At 36.4% G+C, this 21,958-nt stretch overlaps 1 protein-coding gene across 9 annotated transcripts in view; it reads right to left on the minus strand.

The window, feature by feature from the left end:
* The window catches only part of LOC149550523 (putative E3 ubiquitin-protein ligase RHG1A), a 74,310-nt gene that overhangs the window by 28,033 nt on the left and 24,319 nt on the right, over window positions 1-21,958 (minus strand). For 7 of the 9 annotated variants that reach the window (XR_016354215.1, XM_089793523.1, XM_089793524.1 and 4 more), the window contains exons 2-3: window positions 2,539-2,842; window positions 1,214-2,425 (exon numbers count right to left, since the gene is read on the minus strand). Coding sequence is in view for 8 of the 9 variants with exons in the window: in XM_089793523.1 (XP_089649649.1) it covers window positions 1,214-2,425; window positions 2,539-2,718 (1,392 nt within the window). In the remaining variant the exon portion in view is untranslated. The remainder of the gene's footprint in view (window positions 1-1,213; window positions 2,426-2,538; window positions 2,843-21,958) is intronic. The other 2 variants (XM_089793525.1, XM_089793526.1) reach the window with 1 other exon arrangement.

A 21,958-nucleotide genomic window follows, 5' to 3' on the forward strand; every position in this document is an offset into this window, starting at 1 on the left:
CTAAGGGCAAATATACTTGCAATCAATCAATGGAGATTTGAACAGCATTGATGCCATCATTGTTGATATGATGGGAGACATTCCCACAATTATCATGCTAAAATGAATATTGGTGAACAACTGAAATCAAATTTAGCTTTTGGTACCAAGGAGAGACTCAACAACAGGGCTTGCATCAGTTGGACATTAAATCCAGAATCACCCCATGGAGTTTCTGAGATTAGCTTTGCTAACTTCAAGTGGATTAATGTTTCGTTTATTATAAAATCTTGATCTATGACACAATGAATATATTAAAGATTCATAAAGGGCACAGTGCACCCATGTTTTGCAATCCCGGTATCCTTGAGTCAATTCTAACTATTCATAGGTGACTCCTACCACTAATATCAATCTCTCACCAAAGCATTTTGAGTCTACTTTACCGCTGCCCTATAGATGTACCTATGGTGTATGTTCTCTTGTTGTCATACAATATTGCACGGAAAAAAAATCATGCTCATAAATATTAGGCTGCTTGCATCAATAAAAGGATTCAAATATCTTGGCGCTTTTTTAAATTGTTAATCAGAACTTAAAAAATTGAAAATGCATCTGCCTTGGGTTCAGGGTTCATCCTGGGTATGTCCAAACCAGCCCATCCTCATGGGTTCATCACAGAGGAGATGCAGGTGTACCGTGGCTGGCCTGGACATAGATGGGGAAAGGGTAACCCAAAGGACAGATTGGACTACTACTCAATTCTACTTATATGGGAATGGTCCTCCCTAAGCAGCAGTACCTGGTTTGATAAACAATAAACAATAAGGAATATGTAACATCATTCCATAAAGCTACTATAGTCATACTTTAGTTGGCATATAATCCCTTTACTCCAGAAGAGAGTTTCATTTCTCCCCATTCAACTGCATAGCATCTAAAAGAAAGTTTCATTTGTCCCCATTCAACTGTGGAGCCTCTTCCTTACAAGTCATGTTGAAAGGTTGAACTATGCTTTCCAACCAAATATCCAATCCACAAGTACTCAACAAAATAAAAGCATGTGATATACATCATAAAATGTAAGCTCCTGCACTAAAATATTACTTTATTACTACAAAAATTATGTTATTAGTGTCTTCTACTCAGTTTGAGGCATTTAAAGACCTATAAACTTAAATGGACATATAGGAATACTCAAACAATGATTAAACATTAAAAAGAAATAACAAACCTCAGGTATCATTCCATTGTGTCTTTCATTCTCATTCTGCAGAGCTTGGAATCTTTCTAATGGAATATCCAGAATACTTCTCGCAAGAGATCTAGCATTGTGACTGCCATGATGTTCCATCCATGATGAATTCAAATAGTGAGGACCTTGTGTGCCTGTTTCCGGATTTATAGCCATATTCACTGGGTTCAAAGAAATAGTGTCAGTTGCACGGACATGATGATTGCTTGGACCAGCCCTTGATGAAGACATCAATCCTTGTGCAAAACCAGAATTTGCCCTAGGGACTTGCATGTGTAGATTTTGTGGAAGGTGTCGTGGCACTACTCTTGAGCTGAGTGCTGGATTGTTGAGCATTTGATCTGTATATGGAATACCATTTAAGTTTCTAGTTAAAGGGGTCCTGCTTGATAAATTATTGTTTGATGTCCTCCTGTCAGCACCTGACACAGACCATCCTTGATTCGGTACTGCGGGTATCATGCTACTTGAGCTAACCTCTGCATGCAAAGAAGACTGTCTTTCCCTTCCAGCAGCATTGAAGGTAAAATGATTGCCAATTGATGACATATTTTCGTTGCGCTCATTAAGAACTATGCTTCTCTCAAACAGGGATGAGGTTGGAAAGTGGCACTGTTCACGCAAAACAGTACTAGAATTGATAGCTGCTGTATCCATGTTTGACTGCTCAGCTGGAGAGCTTCTTGGACGCGCATGCCATGCATAATTGCCTGGCAGTTGCAAATAAGGTAAATTTCGCTCTTCATGAAATGTTTGACTTGATCTGTTCCTAAAACCTCTCTGAGGACCATCTATTGTCCCAGTCACAGATAACGCATTGCCCCTGTAGTCCGGAGCCATGCCTGAGCCTCCGATAAGACCAGGCCTAGGCATGCCCGGATCTTCCCAATGTTGAACACTAGCAGGTGCCCCTGCAGAGGTAGAAAAACTTGATACACTGCCTATATCATGCCTTACGGGAACTGTGAAACTTGATAAACTATTCCTTTGCCTACTAAAAGAATGTGAAGGGTAATCATGAGATGAATGTCCTGATATACCTTCAAAAGATTTTCGTTTACATGATCGTCTTCCACCATCAGAAAACTGATTGGCTCTTCCACCACCTACTCCATTTCCACAATGAGGCATATGTTCAGCTTCAGACAAAACATGTGGACCTGGATGAGAACAGAAATTGCCAACTGCTGCCTGTTTAATGTTGTCAAAAACAAGCACAATTAGATCCAGTGAGTATACAACAGGACAAGTTGACTAGGAAAGACATTTAAAATAGTAACTTTTTCAGCTTAAGAAATGCATACCTGAGCAGGTATCCATTCTGAACTGCTGAATCCACTTGCTGCCATTCTGCCATGAGTATAAAGGCCACTCCCATCATGACTTGTCATATTTCCCAGATTAAAATTTGTGGTATTTGCCAAGTTATTAGACCTTTGCATATTTGAAGCAGTCAATAAACTTGACCTACTGCCTGGATACATTCTGGTTTCAGTAATCACGCCAATTTATCGTGTCTCCAATTTCCACTCAGCTTTCCACTGAAACAGTAATTCTATTTGGCTCTAGATTATGACTACAATGTGTGTCCCAAGTAAAATGAATGCCCTACAGAAAAGCAGAAATGATAAATATCACAAATCATTTGGCAAATATTGATACCATATCATGCTTTGACTCTTCAAATTATATATACCCAATAGCAACAAAGAACATGCTTCAACTGAGATAGCTCAAGTCAAACTAAAAAACATTTGAGACTCGAAAATAATATAGTCAGCCAGCACAGAGAACTGCCAAAAGCAAGTCATGTTTTCAATTATCATGCAAGAACCATGTTTACTAAAAAGATTAAAATTCAATGCAAATCTAACAGAAGCTATTAGAGATGCTACCTTATGGTGCATTGCAATTTATAAACCATTCAATTCGTCCATGTGCATTATTTTCTACAAAATATATTTGTGATTTTCTGTTTTGTGAAACATAAGGATATCCATTTGTAATAAAAATTTGGAAAAATAACTTATAAAATTAAATGAATTTGTTCTTTTAAGTTTCTCTTGCCCTGTAATTGTTGTTAATGTTATAATTCTGTCGGATAAATTAAATTATATATATGAGATATAAATAATTTATGGCAAATATTATATATGCAATAATTAACTTATGTAAGAGTGTGTATATATATATATGATTGTTATATAACCATTATAATACATTGAGAAAATATTATTTGTGATATAACAATAACTAATGTGAATTAATATATTAACAAGAGACGTGTCTCTTTATATCACATATATATTCATTAGAATAGTAACTTGAAACACACATAAAATCCACAAGTGTTATTACAAGTTCTAGAAAGATAAAATGATCCTATTTTAACATGGTATCAGGGCAGGTTCTGTGACGCCCTGTGAAGTTTACAAGAAGACAATGTACAAATAATGAAAGTTGTTTTAATGTTGTAAAAGAAGACCACCTGGAATACCTTCAGTAGCGGTGAAGAAGGCTTATTTGTGCAGAGGCATTGAAATCTTCTGAAATTTTGATATATGAGTAGAAATGGAAATAAAAAATTTGCATAATTTATAAGAGCATTTTCAAGAAACACGGAAGAGACAGACTTGGAATATATGATTTGTTAAGTTATATAGAGGTTGTCATTGAAATGATGGATGGTTGTGCGGGTTTGCTAATACACTCCTCCATAGGAGCCAATGCAAATAGTGAAAGAAGATTGCTTGTAAATATCTCTTGATAACTCTTCTATTGACTAGTACCAGGAATGTGTAGGATTGGAATCCTTGATCACCGAATATATATATATAAAAACGGGTAACCAGATGCATTATAAGAAGAACATGAATCACGTTTTACAGTTAGCGAACTCAGAGAAATGGTCATCTCTTACTGAAGAATGCTTATGGTTAGATTGTCTGTCACAAACTATAATCAAGCACCATAGATTCATTTATAAAATAGGCATACAATTACCGTTTCTGCATCTATCTAAGAAATCACAAGCCCTAAACGACAGAACACTATCAAGTCAGCAAATGGATTCTTGGAGTAGTGTCTTTTAGCTCTTTATTATACAAAACTTAAGATGATGGATCTATCAGACGATGATGAATTGTCCAAGATCTCCATCTCAAAAGACAATTGCGCTGCTCTTGAGATTCTCAAAGTTGTAGATAATAATACCCAAGGGAGATACCAAGTTCAGTCGGAAAGCTGGAGATAATTAAATGCCCAAAGTTGTTGGCACTTCTCAATTTTGTATAATTACATTCTTTAGGAGAATTTTGAACTGAGTCATTGCCACAAAGTCAAAAAAATTGAAGGTTTAGGTTATGGCAGAGCATTTGAGGTGTTGAAGATATATTCATGGATGGAGGTTAATTAGGATGCTGTATCTCTCAGGGCTGAGTGAATAAAATGATGACAGTTGCATCCAAAGCGTGCAAAAATGTCCTACTGGAATAGCAATTTGCACGCATGCAGTCCAAAATGCAGCCTCAATCATAAACTCCTTGGCCTTGTTCATTCCAACTTAGAAAATCCTTAGATTCGTCATATATGCTTCTATGTGCTTATGATACAGAAATAAATAAATAAAGGAAATAGGCTCTGCTATTTTTCCTAAGATGTGTTTTTACCTGAAGACGATGGATACTGTGACTATTTATGTTAGAAGTTTGCAGTTATTTGGAACATCAGTCACCTAGTAGAAGGATTAGGAATTGGACATATCTATGTTCTGCGTGCCTCTTGGGAGAATTTCCAATCAGGAGCCTCTGTATATATGGGTCTATTATATACCTAAAATGACAAGCTATTTCAAGATGTACGAGAAGCTACACCAATGACAGTTTAGAGATTGCAACATAATGAGAAAATGATTCACACTCTTTTGATAAGGAAGCGAGTCATAGAAAGATCCCCAAATTGGCAAAGTTTTCAAAACAAATTGATGGCATGAAATAAAAGCAGTGACTACCATACAGATTGAATTATTCAAGATGTTGGTTGACACATATATACAATGAAAATTTTATGGAACATACTCTTCAAGCTTTGCTAAATAGTGACTAGCAACAACAACTCTTGATATCAACAACAACAAGGTAAATGAAATACAAAATAACTATGTTCTTGGATGAGGTGATTATTAAACCATGGAAGTCTTTATTCAACATTTTCTGTCTATGAGGGATGGCTTAAGTTCATTATAGAACAGCGGTGGGTCTTCACATATAGCCAAGATTCTTCTCACTTGTTGCATATAGGCTACATGCATATCTTCATGTATAGTATTTTCTTCCTTTGGTAAGTTTTAGTAAATGTTTGGACCTTGATTTAACGAAAGAACTAAACTAGAACTTGGAAGAAGACTAATACTCGGAAAGAAGAACTGATGTCAACAATACTGGAGTGATTCCTTGTGGTACTCCTATTACAGTAAAGATAACATCAGCTCTCGTAGGTGTCTTTACTAGGAAATGGGCACTCCCCTTCTAGCTGTTAAAGGACAATGAGGAATTCTTTAAAAATACATTACAAAAGGGAAGGAAGAAAGATATAAATTGCGTTAGGAAGGATATTAATGAGCATCTTTAGATAAGTATTGAATACTAATTTTATTTGCATATCTTAGTCAAATTTCTTAACTATATCCATGCATAAGAGTTATTTTCTTTATTATGCTCTTGTTCTTTTCCTGATCCCCAGGGATGATTCCTTGTAAAGAAGAAAAAGAAGAACATAAAGGAGCATATCATATTTGATGTGAAAAAAAATTAAAATTGTTCAATGATATAAGAGTGAGAATTTCACATTGTGGGGAGAAATGTAATAAACAATGTTCCATTCCCACTTGAACCATCTTTAAGGAAATGTTTCATCCTCGAATAATCTAAGAAGGAAAAGAAGTTCATTAGAGGCAACATTGGACAAAGAGAGGGAGCAGATAGGAGATGTGCTTCAATCAAACTTTTAATGATCTTCATTGTACTGATTCAGAGAAAGTAAACCATGTCGAGATGTATTCTCTAGTTTCATGTATGTAGATTGGAAGGCCTTATGCTATTAGGATCCCTATTGAACTAGGGAAGCATGAAACGACTTGCTGCCATGAGGTTAGAAGGATGATAACAGATTCAGAGGGAGGTGACACTTCGTCGGAGACAACCTTGTACTAAGAGGTCAAAAAAGTTGATATCAAACTCCGAGGGAGTTTTGACACTTTATAGTAACCTTGACAAGGAGGTCAAAAGTTTAGTGTTTCTTCATGAAGATGATTTCCCAAGTGCAATCCTTTGTAATACATTCTTGTCTATGAGAGATAAGTTTGAGGTGAAAACCTTATTCTTAGATATGTTTCATGGTGGATGTCATGACAACAACACATGACCGTATCTATGGTGACATCATGTAAACTTTTGATGTCATGTGCGTATGGGCCTGCTCTCCTGTGTACATCATGAGGAAGTGACAACTTCCAAATGATTATCACTTGTATTTGCAAAAAGTTTATGTAAATGTTAAAATAGATCATGAAAGGCTTTCTCTTGTAAATCAACAACTCAATGTTAGATGTCATTAAATTGACAGTCTATAAGTTGTTTGCATAGATATAAAATAGGTATATGGTGAATATCTTGCCTTGATATTTTGATAGGAGGCAATTACCGCATTGAGTACTTGGTGAATATCGTTTAGTTGATGTTCTGATAGGCCATTACTCGGAGTACTTGGTGAATATGATTTGATTGATGTTCTGATAGGCCAATGCTCATGTTACCTAAACGTTAATATGATATCAAATAGTAATTGGTGAATATCATGTGTTGATATTCTAATAGGCCAATACTTATATGATATCATATAGTGAAAATCTTCCAATCAAAGATTTCTTGAATGTGTTATTTTTGAAATATTACCAATGGTGTAATATCTCTGTGTTTTATCCTTCTTCATTAAGAGGGAGTGTTAATGTTATAATTCTATGGGATAAATTAAATTATATATATGAGATATATAAATAATTTATGGCAAATATTATATATGCAATAATTAACTTATGTTAAGAGAGTGTGTGTGTGTGTGTGTGTGTGTGTGTGTATGCTATATATATGAGATCTATTATACATATATATAAAAGATTATTATATAACCATTATATATATATATATATATATATATATATATATATATATATATAAGATTATTATATAACCATTATATTACATTGAGAAAATATTATTTGTGATATAACAATAACTAATGTGAGTGAATATAAATAGAAAAGACATGTCTCTACAAGAGACGTGTCTCTTTATATCACATATATATTCATTAGAATAGTAACTTGAAACACACATAAAATCCACAAGTGTTATTACAAGTTATAGAAAGATAAAATGATCCTATTTTAACAATTGTTAATTATGTATATTAATATGACATTAAGGCCACTGAAGAAACAGGTAGAAATGGAAAATTGCCATTAAAAACATCCAACAACAATATGAATATCTAAATAAAAGCTCCCCTAGAAGCACCCCTGAGGTTTATGAGACCATTGAACAGAACAAATTTTAGAGGGCTTTCTAATATGTGGAGACAAATCAGTTCTAATCACACCAAACTCCACCTCTATAGTCACAAAGCTATACATATTTCTATTGTTGCATAGAGCAAAAAAGAATTCAGGTTTCAACGGTTCCTTGCCAAAGGGCAGTTATCACCCACACACAGTAGAACATAAGAATTCTATATAAATCTCGAGGAACAGCACCTTGGTTCTACAAAATCCATTGGTTCCTGCAAGCATCTCACATTTTCATCACATGTTGTGCTAGGATCCTAATATGATATATTACCAAGTATATGTTATATTGAAATCATAAAAATATGCGATTATGTTTCAGAGAGACAAAACTACAATGAATTCTAACTCAAGATTTGGGTTGCAACTTTTCATTTTCTCAGTTGAAACAATTTTTAGACTGAAATATTATTTTTTCATTACTAAGTGTGACTTTATTATATGTTCCATTGTGTTGCACTTTTTTGATTTTCCAGAGCATTATTAGATGACTAATGATGTCAAACAGCATTTGATCATATACAAACCTGGCCTTTTCCATCAGATTAGATCAACATAATTTTCTACAAATCTACCCTATTATTTCCAGCCTCAAGATAGTTTTTTTTTAATTTTAAATTTGTAACTTGTTTTTAATTATAAACTCTTGCTGTAGTATGTATTTCAGCCATACTAACCAGAATTGTAAACCCTGAACTTCTTCAGGACTTGGAGTTGGGGGTTTCTATATTTTTCTTATGTCCTAAACATAACCCCAAACCCTTATATTTTCTAAAAGTTTTGTGATGGTGTTAAGGTTTTTATTCCTTAAACCTACCCCTGCACTCTACCTTTTAAATATTGGGGTTCGTGTTAGGGTTTTTAGTTAATATGCCCTAGCCCTGGACCTATATACCAGTGAAACACAGGGACTCACACCCCCTCCCAAACCTCTAAGTACTTGTCCCTAAGACGTCCCCGCACCGGGTAGATGGAGTACCTGAGCACCCCACCTCTGCCATTCTACAACCACACTGCCGCTGAGATCGGTACTTGAATTTCTATTTAAATTTTGATTTTTGAATGTTACTATTAGGTATGTACTATGTTACTATGTTGAATGTTCAACCGTTCTAGTTCGTGTAGCAATTTTTCTATGTTCAAGTAATTTAATTTGGTATGTTATTCTGATACATCATTTCAAAATTAGCATTTCAAGTTCTATATGAATAGTATACAACATGCCTCCCTACCCCATCATCCCCTCGCCATCATCCCCTAGTCACCCCAAAATTGAGGCCCATTGTCCCCCCATCTAGAAAAATCGTCCTAGCATTCCGACATACCCCAATACTAGTGTTACACTGCTATAGATTGAAAAAAAAATCAGAGACTACAGTTTTTTGTTGGTAAGTACACCCTAATCATAACCCTGAAACTCAAATAATTTCTAAGGATTAGATTTAGTGGTAGGTTTTTATTGTAGGTTCTGCTATGTTAATATTCGAGGTCTGAGGTCAGGTTTAAGGATTTTTTCATATTTAGTTACTCGTGTGTGTAATTGTTTCTTTTTTTGTGAAATACTAAAAACATTGGCAAGTTGTGCAACTTATTAAATACTTATGATTTGTAAGTACCTCTTATGGTGCACCAATTTAAGGGCTATTGAGGCTGAGGTAATAACAGAGGTAAATAAACTTTTCTTTGCAATTGTGTTATATATCCTTCTTTGTTCTTCCAGTAATCTGTTGTCATTGGCTAAGATAGATACCTCAAAAGCTCTACTGATGAGAGGGGTGCTACTACTCCAATGCCCAGGCCTAAACAAACCCAAGACATTTCCACATCATTTTTTTTGTGCCAATCTGCCCTCTTGCACCAATTCTTCAACATGCAATAAGGTATATAAAAGTGAGTTATATAAGAAAATTTAGTATATTGAGAGATTTGGTATATTGAGAAGATTGCTCTTACATGCCATCGCTCTTCCATATTCCTCCAGGTATATAGGGGGTGTAGTATATCAAAGATAAAGGTTTATCAAAAGGCAAGAATGATAAGGTTGGAGCAATAAGGGTTTCTTGTATGACTACTGTGGAAAAACCTTAATACTGTAGCAATGAAACTAGGAAAAGGCTCAATTAACCACTTACCGGTTCCTGCCCACTTTTGCATGCTATTTAAAATCATTTTGCATAGGTTATTCAATAAATTGGTCAATGCTAATAGAATGAACTTGATCAAACTATTGTTTAAAAAATCAGAAAACATTTATGCTACATATTAATAGGTAAAAATCAAGCTTTTTAAAATGAGCTTGGGGTTACTTTTTTTATAAGCACCTCAAAATTGTTCTTTTGTCATTTTTTGTTCTCGAGAAACAAGTAAACAATTTTTTAGACTTTCCCGAGTGATTGCACATCAAATCAAACATGGTGTGAACTTCAAACTTTATCTAATCGTTCTATCAAAGATAAGATAAGATAAACTATTAATGTCCAACAAGAGACCACAAACGAGCATAAGGAACTGAAGATACAAACAAACAAAGGCCAGAAGGCAACAGGACCACCAAATGGTGTCCGAGAAGAATGAAACAAACAGAGCAAGAAGCAAACAAGGAGAAACAACACTAAAAAAAAGAGACAATGAGGCCGCAAAACAACTAGCAGTTCATAGTCGTCAAGAAGTAGCCCAGAACTAAAGGATAGCTATCCATGTGGGGAGAAATCTGAGTTCGTTGCCGGAGAGAGGGGGACCACTAACTCTGATGGTGTATGCGCATAAGGTCTCTATGCAGCCTCACAGCTCTAGTGTGAGTAACAGTGGATGGGACCCTAACTTGCTTGGTTCCTCTAGGAGAGGTAACTGGAGTGAAAAAGGAAGTGATATGCTAGTGACGGGAAGAAAACCTAGAGGGGTATAGCTCCCAAGGAGTGAGATCACAAAGATGGAAGGCCTCCTGGAGATAGAGTGCAATGCACCATTGATCATCATACCTAAAGGAGAGTGAAGGAGGGGAGAGACTTGCAGTCTCTAAATAAGTAATGAAATCTCCTACGAATCTCATAGTAGATTGGGCAATAAAAGAGAAAATGGATCCCTATCTTAGTCATACCCATGTCACAACATTGAAAACTATGCTCATCTTTGTTGGTCTAGTGATTTGTCTAGATACGGAGTCGATGAGAGCCAACTCTGAAAGAGCCTAACTAGATACGTAAGGCGTGGGTTCACCGTCGAGAAGAGCAGTATGGTCGAATAATGATGCCATCCTAGATGTCAATATGGCACAGGCCCCCCATCGAGTCAACCCAAGTCACATGAATAAACCTCATGTAGATATCCATCCTAGTAATCTTAGTCAACTTCTCCTGTGTGGGGAGATGAGCGGGAGCGTCCAAGGAGTACTAAAAGAGAGGAAGGTGGTCAATATCAATACCCACGGAACTGAGGAGACTGGAGACCTAAGCATACCACCATCTAGCACGACCAGTGGGATCAAAAGCCGCAATCGAAGTTGAGGAACAATAAGCTAGGTAGGCATAATGGTGTCTACCATCAACAGAGTCTGCAAAGCAACCTACCTCTGTAAAGTAACCAAACCAAATCAAAGATCGTGCAAAGTTTGAAGGGATGAGCTCCGAACTCGGCCAAGATGATACTGGTAGGAGTGATCGGCTAACAACGGATTAAACACCAAAGAAGATAAATCTAACTATCTAGATGAGATTCATCTCGTACCAGAATCAATTGTAGCTACTAAATAGAATAAATTAGTAAAGAGGATTTGGATATCTTGAATGAGGTGAAGGATGATCATCATTATAAACTCATCTGGAGCAAATGGTCGTTATTGCAATGGCATCAACTTCCACCTTACAATATTTGTTCATGGATAACTTGGAGGATATTAATTTGATACTCAAAAAAATTGTTTTGTATGTTTTCAAATGAACCTATAACAATGGGTAATTTATGATTTAATGATTTGATGATTAAAAGAATGAAATAACCTAAGTTTGGACTTTGCTTCTCTTTATACACACACTATCTAGAATGAAATAACAATTTCATTTTTTTTTCTGATTTAACATTGTGTACTTGAATTCCTTTTACACTGTCATTTTCCGTGTCATTGCAATCAACATACGATGCCACTATGTGTCATATATTTGAAACCTTAAACCGTACTTGTTTGGATTAGGTTTTCATGCTACACAAGAGAAACTTTGCATAGACATACGGCACAATGATCCTTGGTGAAAATAAAAATTCAAACTTGATATTTGCAAAACAACTAGAATATTTATTGTAATGTCCCTGTTTTTTGGAGGAGTTAATTATTTATAAAGTTATCAATAAAAAATATATATTACAAGATAACTTTATATTTAATTAACTTAATAAAGTGATATATTTTATAAAGTCATTAAATAAAACAATCTTCTAGAGGTTGCTGGAAGAAGCGGAGAAAAAAATTAAAAAGGAGGCTGACCTATCGAGAAAAAAAGAATAAATAGGCATTGAGGGCTCATTGCCTATCATCGAGATTTATTATTGATATTTGTTGATGTGCATTGTGGAGCCTAGGGTTTCTACAAGTAGTCACAATTGGCCATTGAGAACGAAAACTCTCAATTGGTACGCAATTTTGAGGGTGTGAAAGATCACCTAAATTATTACAACTGTGGGAAGGATATTTCAGTCCTTTCACTTGTGCTTAATTGTTGGTTTGGAGTTTCAACTGGAGTTGCACTTTCATCATATCATCTTCAGCATTTAGCCTCCAGCACTTGATCAATCCAGGTTCTTCATTTTAGTCTGTAGTTGTAACAAGTTTTTAGTTGGATTCAGATAGTTAGGGTTTGTCTGTAATGTGCCATGTTGTAATGTTCCAGTTCTGAAAATTGCATATCATATGTAAAAACATTTTGGTGATCATTGAATGAATACATTGGCACTATTTTACATCAGTTATTTAAGCGGAAAAATTTCTTAATTCAGCAATATACTTTCAGCAGTGTATTAAATTTAGGGTTTTTTAGTGGCCTGTTGGGAAGGGTCACTACAGTGGTATCAAAGCGATTTCCTGCCAGCCTGATAGAGTTTATGTAGCCAATTTAGTTTACAAAAGAACCATCATAACTGAGAATATGGCTAAGAGACATTCTCAAAGCCCACCCAGAACTATGCATAATGATGAGACTTTACAGCATCAGGAGAGGCTTCTACAGTCAATAGAAGCAAGTACACAGGCAATGATGGTTATGATGCAACATTTGATTGGGGAAAATAGGAGAAATAATCATAATAATGACCAGGATGACAGGAGCATAACAGGATCACAACATAGGACACGGTCTGGAACAGCTGACAGACCCACACGTCCTACATTCAGGGAAGAAACTCCAGCACGCACACCTGATGCTATGGTAACAGATATTGTAGATGAACTGCGACAAGCGAGGAATGAGTGGGATTCATTACCAAGATATGTATAGGATGGATGGACATTTGACAAGTACCTGAACTACAGAGCTGCCAAGCAGAAGCAGGCAGATAAACACAGTGAGTTGCAACAGGTCACCAACAAGTTGGTATTACCCACATTTGATGGCAGTGGAAAAATGACTGCTCGTGCTTGGATTCATAAGGTGGACACTTTCCTATCTCTGAAGACTATGATAGAATTTGAAGCACTCAAGTATGCCACTTTACACTTAGATGGAGCAGCACATGATTGGTGGACACATGGCATGATCACATTGCAACACAATCAGGTAACCACTTATCAGGAGTTTGTGGATAGATTGATAGAAAGGTTTGATTAAAAAAATCCTAAAGTTTATTTCTGGGAGTTCGCCCAGTTGAGACAGTTAGGAGGCTTAGAACAATTTATCAATGACTTCCAGAAGCTTGCAGTGATGGTGCCTGACATTTCAAAAAGGAGGCTAGTCATTTTATTCACAGAGGGATTAACTGAACCACTCAAGGGGTGGGTAAAGGCCTTTGATCCTCCTACATTACAAGAAGCCATGAAGAAAGCCCGCAGTATGGAACTTGCAGCTCCAGCAAACCGGTTTAGTTCAAAGGGTTCTTCATCATTTAGAGATAACAAAGGGGAATTCAGCAAGGGTATAGAGAAGGTTAGTGACTCAAAAGGCAAGCCAGCTGCACCTTGGGATAAGGAAACGCTTAATGACCTACGTAGGAAGAAGCTATGCTTCTTTTGCAAAGGTCCCTATGAGTTTGGTCATGATTGTCCTATGAGGCCTAAGGGGAAGGCTAACCGGGTGATGTTGGCTTATTACGAAGGTTCAGATTCAGACATCTCAGAGCACCATGATGAGGATCCTGATGAGGCAGAGGGTGAACAAGAGGTAGATAGTGCTGAGAAAAAAGAGGCTCTAGAGCTACATTTACAGGAGGCACGTCTGTCTAGTATTCAAAGAGAGGGATCTTTCATATTTCGAGGAGTCTTGGCAGGACAGAAGATTATTACTCTATTGGATACAGGTGCCACGCATAATTTCATTGATGCACGATTTGTGGAGAGGCGTGGACTCATTACTGAGGAGTTTGAGGGACTGAGAGTCAAGGTAGCCGATGGATATACTCTTCGTTGTGATAGGATGGTGCGAGATCTACCTTTGCGCCTGAACAACTATGAGTTTAAGGCAGACTATCATGTGGTCAACATGAGTGACATGGACATAGTACTTGGGATCCAGTGGCTACATTCTTTGAAGGAGGTTACCTTGAGATTGGAGGATATGGAGATACGATTCGTGGTGGATGGCAGGACTCATGTGCTGAAGGCTATTCGTAATGGTGATGTCAGGACTATCTCCTTTAGGCGGTTGGAGAGATTAGCTAGGCATAATAATTTAGAGTGGGTGGCAATATGCACCTTGATGCCTACCCAAGAGGAGCAACATAAGACTGAATATCATCCAAATATTCAGAAATTGAGAATTGAGTACAAGAAGGTATTCAGTGAGATTCCACCAGGCAGGCCATCAGATAGAGGTATTGAGCACATTATCAAGCTGGAGGAAGGCGCTAAGCCTGTCATGATCACACCATACCGGCACCCAAAACGACTCAAGGATGAGATTGAGAGGACCATCAAGGAGTTGCTAGCTATGGGATACATCCGACCAAGTAAGTCACCTTTTGCATCTTTTGTTGTTTTGGAAAAAAAAGAAGGATGGTACTCTACGGATGTATATTGATTACAGGGTGTTGAATAAGAGAACTATAAAGAACAGGTATCCCATCCCACACATCGATGAGCTGATAGACGAATTGCATGGGGCTTGTTTTTTCACAAAAATTGATTTGAGATCAGGCTATTACCAGATCAGAGTTCGAGAGCAAGATATTGAAAAAACTTCTTTCAGATGTCATTGTGGGCATTTCGAGTTTGTAGTTGTTACCTAGGGTTTTGAAACCCTAAGTATTTCCCCTCTTCATTCAACTATGTGAGAAGTAAAAACAAGGTAAGTTTTAAAAAGAAATTATTATTTAAAAATTATTTTGCATTGGATATTATTTAATTCTTTTAAGAATTAAATATTATCAAGATCAAATGCAAAATAATTAAATGATTTATTTAAATTAAACCAACGTCAATCTCTCACATAGTCAATTCTAAAAAAAGAGTTAATTAGTTTTATGATGTGAGGGTGAAAACGAGAAAATACAAAGGACAAGATTAAACAAGTGAATCGGTAAGCTGAAGGGGGTAAGATAAATGTGGAAGAATTTAAAATAATTAATTCTTTTAAAGAATTAATTATTATTGTAACCTAAGGCATTTGTGAAAATTGCACGAGAAGAAATCATTGGGGAGTAGTTTCAAAAGAAAAGGAAGTTAGGGCAGTTAGCAAGGGGAGGTTGAAGTCTTTAAAAAGAGGAAGTTCTATTGTAACAGGGTTCTTCTTTTTCCAGGGGTTGGAGTTCTACAGCTGCTGCTACAGGGAGAAGAATATTTTCTATTTTGTAGAGGGAAATGTAGAGTTGATTTCTTTTGTTCTTTGTATTTGATGGTAACAGAAGGGATGAAATAATACTATTGTTATTTTGTTATGTGTTAAAAATGGAAAGGAATGTTTGTATGTCAGATCTTAAGGTCTGAATATTTATTTTCTGATGGAGAAAGATCCTGTGGTCTTTTCTATCCTGTTTCAAATACAGCCCTATGTTGTTGTCTTTTGCAAAAATGATATGTTTGATTCTCTCTATTCTCTTCTAGTATTATGAAAGACTTGGTGAATAGTCCTATGGCTGTTTGTTGGTTTTTCTCTCATAATCAACTTATTAATTTGATAATCGCATTTATTCCATATTTATGGATGAATGTTAGAAAACCCTTCATGTCTTCAGGTTAAAGACATAAGCATATATCACATTCATTGGATATCTTTACAAGGGAGCTGTACCTCTCCATTCAAAGGAGGATTATCAATAAAATGATAATCTATCCAATTGTTAGTGGCAATTGTTCTTCTATTTGGGTATCTTGAGTCATTCTTTGTATTTAATTTTGGAAGGACAAAACTGTTTACTAACAGTTTTTGGCGACTCTGCTGGGGAAAGAAAGCAAGTTCCAATGCTTTTCTTTTCTTGGAAATCTGAAGGTTACCTCCTCGAGGACAAAGGTTGGCAACTCTAATTGATTGTGGTGAAAAAATTTTGGTGTTATGGCTTTGGTTGCAGCCCAACCATGGGGGGTTCAGATTGGGCCATTTTCTTTATCTCAATACTCAGCCTTACCTAAGAATTCATTAGAATATCTCCCGAAGTTTTCCAGTGATGCAAATCAAGACCCTGATGATCACATTAAATCAATTACAGTTGCCTGTGGGATTCTTGGTGTACAGGAGGAGAATGTCTTTGTTAGATTATTTGTTGGAAGCCTCATTGGAAGTGCAGCAGATTGGTTCCACAATTTACTTGATAGTCGCATTACTTGCTAGAATGATCTTGAGGTAAAATTTCTACAAAGGTTTATGCCATCAAAGAAGGGGAAGTCATGAGAGATTTTATTGATAGATTCAATAGAACTGTTGGTAAGATACCCCTAACCAGCCAACCAACTGAAAATAATCAATTGTGTGTTTTCATTGCTGCCATGCAAACAGAAATTAAATTCTTGCTTCTTCGTTTAAAAGTGCAAACATTGCAAGATGCACAAAGGGAGGCTATTAGTTTAGATGATGATATGATTCTAAGTGGAATGAAGTGTAAAGACATTGCACAGGAAGGAGTTTATCTCTGTGAAAAACAGAATTGTCTAGAGGTAAAGCCTAAACAAAAAAGGCTCATTCTCAAAGCAATTAAATCAGCGCCTCCTATTTATCAAAGTCTAACAGTTTTCAATGATAAAGATCTTCAAATCCCTCCGGTGAGTGAAAGTACTTCCTGTAGTGTAGTTGGAGCCTACCATCTACATGTTGAGTCTAAGGATGAATATGTCTCCCAATCATCTGACTCAATGATTAGCCTAGATGTACCTCCTAATGAACAAGGGTTGCAAGGTGGAAGATCAAAACCTGTCAGAGGATGTTTCAAATGCGGAGTTTGATTCTTTTATATTTGGGACTGTTATTGATATTTCATCAAATGATGTTATTCAGGAGGGTATGAGAGATCAACATACACATGAAAAGATTGAAGCTGATTATGAATTGTTTTTGTTTGATCACATTGAAATGAATGAAAAGTCTTTTCAGCCCAAGGCAGTCAAAGATATTGAGAAAGATGAGATGGAAGTTAAAGGAAATTCTTTTAGCCCTAGACCAATTCCATGCACACAACCCCAATTAGAAGTGTTTAGGTTTGATTGTGAAGATGGGCTAATGGATTTTGGTCCTATGCTAGAATCTTTTGTTTTGAGATAGACTTCATAGACAGATTCTTGGAACCTGAATCTTTGAAGGAGGAAGTTGCAGATTTAAATGAGAACTATGTGGGTTATCACTTCAATAATTTCAGGAAAGACTATCACCATAGAGACTCCATTTTATTTGCCAAGAATCTCATGGAAGATGTCAAGAGTACTGATAAGAAACAACCTGCGCAAGAAGACATGGAGGTGCCACAATTGGTGAGCTATAATGTTGGCTGGCTTCTTGGTTTTATTCTGCTGTTCGGAAAGCTTATATCTATGGAGTTTTTCTTTTCAATGGTTGTTCTCCAATTTTCAGGAATGGGCTCACTTGTACACCAACCATTGTTTCGCACTGGCGCATACTTCTCTCAACCAATTAATGGTTTTCCGTGAGCAGCCAGGTACATTCTTCTAAGTATGGATTGCTTACCCTACTCTTTGTACATAAAGTTTTTGTTGTGGCTAGGTGTGGTTTGTTGTGTTCGCTTTTGTGGTGCTGGTAGTTTTAGTGTTTTTGGTGTTCCCTTGCTCTTTTCCTCTCTGCAAGCAGCTCATGGCTCTTTTCATTAATGGAGCGGATATGTTTTTCAAACTACATGGGCTCTAGACATTTATGTGCTTACGCCTCAAAAAATTAGGGTTCGTTGAAAATAAATGATGATGAGTTGGTATAATGTAATAATATTCATCTTTGTCATCAATGAAATGTGTAAAAAAAAAATACTAAGTCATTAGAACAACGCCTATGATGGTGGATCAGGCATACACAAAGTTATTGCTGCTCCAATGAACTAATGCAGATGAGGCTGCACCGGTCACTGAAGCTTTAAACATCCTTTGTGCACTCGGAGTAAGATGGGAACAATATTGAAAAGACTCAATTTGGGAGACTTCTAATGCAGATATTCTGCATTCCTTCATTCTATCTTTCACGCAATATACTAATGCTGCCATGTACCCGATTCACCCCTGCACAAGTATGGTTATTTGCAAAACATATTAATATTGTTGAGAGAACAATATTAAGTGCATCAATGATATGAAATATGTGAGGAAGATTGGCCGGCTGTGACAGATATGGTAGCGGGCAATATGCGCTTGGTTGTGTTCACTTCCATGTCCTCGAAGGAAGCTACAGAAGGCATTGTATATCATGGAGATGAGTTGTTGAAAATGAGCATGAATAACAAAACCTATCCAATGAAGAAACCGGCGGTATGGATAAATGGTGGTTTGAATAATATAACAAAAGGAAAATTGAAGATGTTAGTGAGGTTAGCTGCAACATTGCATGTACCACAGTGAGTCTCGCCTTGCAACTCAGCTCTTTCCTACACCCATGGCAAACTGCTAAGGAGGTATCCTATCTATTACATAGTCATAAAGGTGCAATCATTACCACTACCAAGTAGGTAAAAAGTCACAGAGATAATATAATCAGCACGGGTTTGAAGATTGTGATCAATCAAAATCTTAAGTTTGGAGTCTCTCAATACACTTGTTTGTGACATTTCACTATAGAGCACGCATGATGATGCACATGGTATGATCATTAACCGAGCACAAAGAGGTTCAATGCAAATGATAGTGTGCCACCAATTATGTGCGTGATTTGAGGTTTAAGATGTGTCAAGATAAAAACGTGAACCCTAATTTGGTTAATAAGTGCAAAATGGTGAGTAAATGTGATGACAAGCAGTGGAAGACCAAACCCAAGCGGCAACATCAAATTCTGAGGTACGTATTCAGATTCCTTTATCCAAGTATTACAAACCCATGTGTTGCTGCTAGAGACAGTATTGCAATGGCGCATGGAGCACATATAATGATTTCAAATATGGAATTTGTACCCATCCAACTACTTTGGCTGATGAAAGTCTACCTATTAAACCTTGTAAGCGCAAAAATGCATTTCTAATATATGAAGCTGTTCGTGGAGCTGGTGGTATTCTTTATAATCAGGCTATGGAAAGATTCATGCCATCGTATGGTGATAGAACAGAACTTGCACTCTGAGGTGTTATGGTACGCAATATTGATGATCAGTTGAAGATACGGAATGAGAGATCTATTTTACTAGATATAAGCCACAAACCTAAGGGGGAAAAATTCTCTCTCATTTTCAAAACATTGTTGCAGAGTGTATGGCATGGCCTTGACATTAAAAAAAAAAAAAATCCTATACCAGTGGTACCAGCTACACATTACATGTGTGTTGGAGTGCAAGGTAGACTTTATGGAGAGACATGTATAGTTGGTCAATATGTAGCAGGTGAAGTAGCATGTACGAGACTTCATGATGCAGACAGGCTTACAAGCGACTCATTACTAGAAGCACTTCTGTTTGCACCAAGAGTTGTTGAACCATCACTGCATCACTTTGCTAGTTCAAATGTTGACTCTATGGCCCAATGATCAAGGCACTGGACAATAGCAGACAAAGATTCTAGAATTCTCTGCATCCCAGCACAGAATGCAGCCCCCAGAAAGAGCCAATGTTACCTAGGGTTTTGAAACCCTGAGTATTTCCCCTCTTCATTCAACTATGTGAGAAGTAAAAACAAGGTAAGTTTTAAAAAGAAACTATTATTTAAAAATTATTTTGCATTGGATATTATTTAATTCTTTTAAGAATTAAATATTATCAAGATCAAATGCAAAATAATTAAATAATTTATTTAAATTAAACCAACGTCAATCTCTCACATAGTCAATTCTAAAAAAAGAGTTCATTATTTTTATGATGTGAGGGTGAAAACGAGAAAATACAAAGGACAAGATTAAACAAGTGAATTGGTAAGCTGAAGGGGGTAAGATAAATGTGGAAGAATTTAAAATAATTAATTCTTTTAAAAAATTAATTATTATTGTAACTTAAGGCATTTGTGAAAATTGCACGAGAAGAAATCATTGGGGAGTAGTTTCAAAAGAAAAGGAAGTTAGGGCAGTTAGCAAGGGGAGGTTGAAGTCTTTAAAAAGAGGAAGGTCTATTGTAACAGGGTTCTTCTTTTTCCAGGGGTTGGAGTTCTACAGCTGCTGCTACAGGGAGAAGAATATTTTCTATTTTGTAGAGGGAAATGTGGAGAGTTGATTTCTTTTGTTCTTTGTATTTGATGGTAACAGAAGGGATGAAATAATACTATTGTTATTTTGTTATGTGTTCGAAATGGAAAGGAATATTTGTATGTCAAATCTTAAGGTCTGAATATTTATTTTCTGATGGAAAAAGATCCTGTGGTCTTTTCTATCCTGTTTCAAATACAGCCCTATGTTGTTGTCTTTTGCAAAAATGATATGTTTGATTCTCTCTATTCTCTTCTAGTATTGTGAAAGACTTGGTGAATAGGCCTACAGCTGTTTGCTGGTTTTTCTCTCATAATCAGCTTATTAATTTGATAATCGCATTTATTCCATATTTATGGATGAATGTTAGAAAACCCTTCGTGTCTTCAGGTTAAAGACATAAGCATATATCACATTCATTGTATATCTTTACGAGGGAGCTGTACCTCTCAATTCAGAGGAGGATTATCAATAAAATGATAATCTATCCAACTGTTAGTGGCAATTGTTCTTCTATTTGGGTATCTTGAGTCATACTTTCTATTTAATTTTGGAAGGACAAAACTGTTTACTAACAGTAGTCATGCCTTTTGGTTTGACTAATGCACCTGCCACTTTTCAGTCCACTATGAACAAGGTCTTCCACCATCAGTTGAGGAAATTTGTGCTAGTATTCTTTGATGATATTTTGATCTATAGCAGGACATGGTAGGAACATTTAGAGCACTTGGAGACAGTGTTGAGCATTTTACAGAGGGAGTCCTTGTATGCCAAGGAGTCCAAATGTGATTTGGGGATGACAGAACTGTTGTATCTTGGACACATCATTAGTGCAGAAGGAGTGTGAATGGATCTTGAAAAGATTCGCGCTATTGTTGATTGGCCACCACCAGAGAACCTTACACAGTTAAGGGGGTTCTTTGGTCTATGTGGATTCTATCGCAAGTTTGTCAATGGCTACTCACGACATGCAACACCCATGATAGATTTGCTGAAGAAAGGGGGATTTGTGTGGACTCAGGAGGCACAAGACTATTTTATGCGGTTCAAGGAAATAATGACTACATGCCCAGTATTAGCATTGCCTGATTTCACGAAGCCATTCAAGCTTCAATGTGATGCTTCTGGAGAGGGAGTTGGTGTTGTACTCATGCAAGACAAGCAT

Source organism: Cupressus sempervirens, chromosome 7 (assembly GCF_028749045.1).
Source record: "Cupressus sempervirens isolate cs-2001-9-10 chromosome 7, ASM2874904v1, whole genome shotgun sequence".
NCBI lineage: Eukaryota > Viridiplantae > Streptophyta > Pinopsida > Cupressales > Cupressaceae > Cupressus > Cupressus sempervirens.